Below are 5,172 nucleotides of genomic sequence, written 5' to 3'. Positions count from 1 at the left end.
CATGAACACCATCTCATATGGTATTTTCCACTGAGCAACTCGTAGAATATTTTGATGGACGAGTTGCCGAGATGAGATAACCTTTGACATTTTCAACATGGCGGAAGAGTTGTGAATGATAGCATTTTGCACTACTAAACATGTATTGCTACTGTTAACAGATCGTATTTGTAGCCTATACAATGTTGTGTCATTGACCATTGTAATATAATGCTTTAACACTCAGTTTCATTTTTAAAAAAGCTGTTATGGTATGGTGTTACCTACCCAGAGCGATATGCTAGCTAGCAGTAAATAGGAGTCTCTATAGTGATGAGTGACAGGCAATTTACTCATTTAGCAGTACAGCAACATAAGCACTTGAACACAACACACTGGTAACTACCAGTTCCCAAATGGAAAATATCATCTTTTCTATAGCACGTCAATGCGAGTGCATGGCTTATTTGTCTTCTCTGGACAGCCTTCAATTATGTTTGCTCAGCCAGTATGCTATAGAAACCATCAACGCTGATGGCTCGGACAACTTGTTAAATTCAGGCCTCATATTCACAAGGATATTTTTATGAGATCAACTGATTGTTTTCATCTTCAGCAAAGATTTTTGAATATATTTTACAACAGTTTTTTTTGTTGCTTTTGTAAATGTTTTTCCAGCATTTAGGGAGAAATGATAGCTTCAGCGAAAGTTCTACTAGGGAGACTCGTAGTGTATCTTTACTCCTCCTATTCATTATGTAACGAATCGTAGCCTTTGTTTACATTTTCAGGGAACTCCCCCATTCGATTCATCCAATCAGTGCTAGCCTATAGGAATTCAGCGGGGGCTTTAAAACTGTTTTACTAACACTTCTCTCTGCTACTCAGTACGCCGACTTTGTCGTTCTGTTGTTTAAAAGCACAGTCGCCAAAGTTACTCATTCTATTCTACGGAATTTAAAAAGTTTTCTCCTACCATGTCTGCTGGTTCGTCTCCCCTGCTGACCATCCGGTCGTCCGATTCGGACGCAGACTTCGTCCCTCCTACCCAACGCAGGAGGAGCGCCAGGGCCATCAAGGCTAACTCCAAATGGGCCAACTCCACCGCTGCTGACATAGCAGCCGTCTTGGCCCAGTCGGGGATCCCTTTCAACGCCGAGTTGAGTAAAGAAGATCTCGTTCTCCTCACGCACAACACTCTCGGCAGTCCTCAACTCCACGCCGAGCCAAATGTCCCAGGTCCTGCTCCTGATCTCCCAGTCGATCCCGCTGCTGATCTGGAAGAGCCCGCTCCGCCACCAAAGAAACGCCGGGCAAAGACGAAGCACCTTACTCCTGCGCCTCGTAAGAGGAAGCCTACTGCTCCGACCCTCCCGGACTCTCCCGTCTCGTCTCAACCCATCCTGGATGCAGTTCTCTCCCTCACCGCGTCGATTACAGCAATCGACTCCAGAATTCAGGCGCTGGAACACCAGCGCCCAGCTCTACCGGCCTCCTCGCCGTCTGCAGCACCGCCGGCTCCCGCCGCCATTCAGTGGCCCGTCCCCCTCCAAGCACCGAACACCAGCACGGGGTTCTCAGCGGCTAACTCAACTTTAGTGCTAGCTGGCACCGCAGTTTCGCCAGCTTTTTCTCTGGCAACAGCTCTCCCTGCTCCTCCGCTCGGCAGGAGCTTCGTTGCACCCTCCACAGTCTCCATTTCCCCACAACTCAGGCAAAACATACTCCAAGGTAAAGACATCAATCTTGCTTCCTTGCTGGTGCCATCTCCCACAATCGATCGACAATTAGTCGATTGCGGTGACGTTTCAGTGTTTTTAAAAAATTCTGATCCGAGACTTCTAAAAAACCTGCCTTTTTGCGATTTCGTGATTGCTTTCGGTCTGTATCGCGATGTCATCTGCAGCGTGTACCCTGATCGCAGGATAGAACTGGACACATACCTTGCCATCATGGCCGATTTCAACCTCCGTTACGGAGGCACACTTTTCTATCAGTACCATAATGCATTTTCCGCGAAGTCCGCTTCTTACATTTCTCTGTACAATCTTCGCTTGGACTGGTCCGTCGTCGACACCGAACTTTTGGTTAGGCATTTCAGTGGCCAAAGATCGCTCAGCTGCAACATTTGTGGCTCCCACGCCCACACGGCGATTCTGTGTCCGCAAACGGCCTTCAACCGACCACCACTTCCGGTTGCTGTCCAGCATCCTGACTCCGTAAGGTCTAGCACTGATCGTCAAGGGCGTCCGGTTACCTATTTTAACGGGCGTGCTATCTGCAATAACTTTAATGAGGGTGCGTGTTCGCATTCTAACTGTATGTTTTCCCATGTATGTAGTCAGTGCAAGGATCCGCATCCAAAGTCTGTCTGTCCCCGTCGCTTGCGACCCCAAAGAGGAGGAAAGGCTTCCGCCAAGAAATTTTAGCGTCTCATCCATCTACGCCAATCAATGTTTCCACTCTGTCGTGTTATCTCTCTGCCCATCCTGATCCTGTTTTTGTTGACTATCTGCTCACCGGTCTCTCTCAGGGGTTTAGGGTTGGTGTTCTGTCCCCCCTTTCATGCTCGTACACGGCTAGGAACCTTCAGTCGGCTCTAACCGAACCCTCTATAGTGTCCGAACTTCTGTCTAAAGAATTAAATAAAGGCTATGTTCTCGGCCCCTTCTCTGCTCCTCCTTTTCACCCCTTCCGCGTAAACTCACTCGGCGTGGCTACCAGGAAATACTCTGGCAAGAAAAGGCTGATTTTTGACATGTCTTCACCTCACTCCGAAACCTGGTCCAGCGTCAATGAAATGATTCCTCTCGAGCCCTTTTCTCTCCACTACGCCTCCGTCGATAATGCTATTCACCTCATTAAAATCGCTGGTCAGGGCGCCCTGCTCGCTAAAGCCGACATTACCGACGCATTTAAGGTTATGCCAATTCACCCTGCCGACTGGCCCCTATTTTGCGTAAAATGGCAGTCTAAATTCTATTTTGCAGTGAGGCTTACTTTCGGGTGCAGGAGTAGTCCTCACATTTTTAATTGCCTTTCAGAAGCACTGTGCTGGATTTTGTTAAATGTCTGTCATTTACCGTTCGTTCTGCACCTCCTGGACGATTTTCTTTTAATTGACTTTCCAGCTAAGACCAGTTCAGTTCTGGACGTCCTTCGCAACGTTTTCCAGGAGCTAGGGGTTCCCCTCTCTGCCGAAAAGACATTAGGACCCGTCACTTCTCTCGAATTTCTGGGTATAATCCTCGACTCCGTTAAAATGCAGGCCTCTCTCCCAGACGAAAAATTGACCAGAATCCGCGAAGTGTCCGCTTCTTCCCTCTCAGTCGGCTCGGTGACTAAAAGGGAACTCCTCTCTCTCCTGGGCCACCTGAATTTCGCGATGCGCATCATCCCGCAAGGCCGCTCCTTCATCTCTCGCCTGTTAGATCTGGCTCACTCCGTGGAAAATCTATCCGACTCTATTGTTCTCGATTCAGGCTGTCAGTCGGATCTTAGCTTTTGGTCCAAGCTGCTGAAGCATTGGAACGGCATCTCTTTTTTTTACAACGATCACACCGACTCGTCCGTCTCTCTCAAGCTGTTCACGGATGCCGCTCCATCTCTCGGCTTTGGGGGGCTTTACAATGATTTGTGGTTCGCAGAAAAATGGTCCGATGAATTTCTCGCATTTTCCTCCGATGCTGTTTCATCCGCCCTTTTCGAATTATACCCCATCGTGGTCTCCTGCGTCCTGTGGGGTAAAGAATGGTCAAGAAAGCGCATTCTCTTTTTCTGTGACAACGAAGCAGTGGTGGCCATTATTAATAAAGGTCGCTCTCGCTGCCCCAAAATTATGTCTCTTCTGAGGAGACTCACCTGGCAGTCAGTCATTCATAACTTCGTCGTAAATGCCTCTCATGTACCAGGTTATATTAATGTCGAAGCTGACGCACTCTCCCGTCTCCGTTTTCAGGAATTCCAACGTCTCTGCCCTTCAGCCAGCAAAGTGTCAACCCCGTGCCCAAAGTTCTCCGAACTGCTTCTGGTTTAATTTCGCCTTCTCTAGATTCGCTATTAGATAAGGCTAAAAGTTATATGATCAAAGGTGTCGCCAAATCCACGACCGAAGCATATAATTCTGCCTGGTCCTGGTTCGTTATGTTCTCTCAGCACCATCACACGCCTGCCGTCCCGGTTCTCATTTCCACTGTCTGCGCATTTCTAGTGTATTGTTTTGATCAACGTGGGCTCAAAGTTGTTTCAATTCGGAAAACCCTCGCAGGCATTCAATTCCACGCCAGACTTCACGACTCTGGCTTCCCTAGTCTATTTTCAAATTCTCAAATTCGTCTTCTCCTCAAAGGCTTCTCAAATTCCTCCCCGCGTTCAACCGACTCTCGCCTCCCCATTACGGCTGATATCTTGCGCCGCTTAATATCAGCACTTAAACGCGGCTATCACTCACCGTACGTGGCTTGCCTACTAGAGGCCGTTTTCCTCATGGCTTTTTATGGCTTCATGCGGTGCGGCGAATTCACTACGAATTCACAGTCATTCGACCCCTCACGCAATCTCTGTCTTTCCGATCTATCCTTTTTCCCCACTCACTTCACCTTATTTCTTAAATATTCAAAAACTGATTCCTCCGGATCAGGTTCCACCATTACAATTGCTAAAATAAATGATGTCCTTTGCCCGTTCGTCTCCATGGTCAATTATCTTAAACTACGTCCGCACACCTCTTCCGATTTACCCCTCTTTATCACACCAGACGGTTCAGCAATGTCACGTTCCTGGTTCAGCACCCACTTAGCCAATGTTCTGCGTATATGCAATCTCTCACCAAAGAAGTTCACGACTCATTCCTTCCGTATCGGCGCGGCCACTACTGCAGCCCAAAAGGGGCTTTCATCTTCATCCATCAAAACTCTGGGAAGATGGTCTTCTGATGCTTATTCCTCCTACATCAGACTAACCCCATTTGACGTTGTCAATGCTCAGAAGTCACTGTCCGCAATTACTAAGGTATCATTCAATTTACTATTCATAATCTGGTGGCGGTGGTTATACTCAGGCTTGCCTGGCACATTTACTGATTAGTTAAAAGGGCGCAGCACGCCAGTAGCTATTGTGGTATCTTAAACTTAGCCCAGTTTACCAGCTCATGATCCAGGTTGCCCTGGATGCCGGTTGCCCGGCTCATCAATT

The 5,172-nt window shown here is 47.9% G+C and overlaps 1 protein-coding gene across 1 annotated transcript; it reads left to right on the top strand.

Annotated features, from left to right (window-relative positions):
- Positions 1-956: 956 nt before the first annotated feature.
- On the top strand, positions 957-4,015 carry LOC134071030 (uncharacterized). The gene is made up of 3 exons (XM_062527594.1): positions 957-1,552; positions 1,886-2,198; positions 2,513-4,015. Exons 1-3 carry the CDS (start codon positions 957-959, stop codon positions 4,013-4,015), a joined length of 2,412 nt encoding a protein of 803 aa, XP_062383578.1.
- Positions 4,016-5,172: the final 1,157 nt, after the last annotated feature.

Source organism: Sardina pilchardus, chromosome 23 (genome assembly GCF_963854185.1).
Source record: "Sardina pilchardus chromosome 23, fSarPil1.1, whole genome shotgun sequence".
Lineage (NCBI taxonomy): Eukaryota > Metazoa > Chordata > Actinopteri > Clupeiformes > Clupeidae > Sardina > Sardina pilchardus.
This window is presented reverse-complemented; position numbering and strand designations above follow the sequence as displayed.

Bases quoted from the DNA above. Each gene is read 5' to 3' on its own strand.
- LOC134071030 (XM_062527594.1), top strand. From the start codon at position 957: ATGTCTGCTGGTTCGTCTCCCCTGCTGACCATCCGGTCGTCCGATTCG. The intron at 1,553-1,885 runs GTTCTCAGCGGC...TGTCATCTGCAG, and splicing joins GCACCGAACACCAGCACGGG to CGTGTACCCTGATCGCAGGA. The intron at 2,199-2,512 runs GTAAGGTCTAGC...GGTCTCTCTCAG, and splicing joins CTGTCCAGCATCCTGACTCC to GGGTTTAGGGTTGGTGTTCT.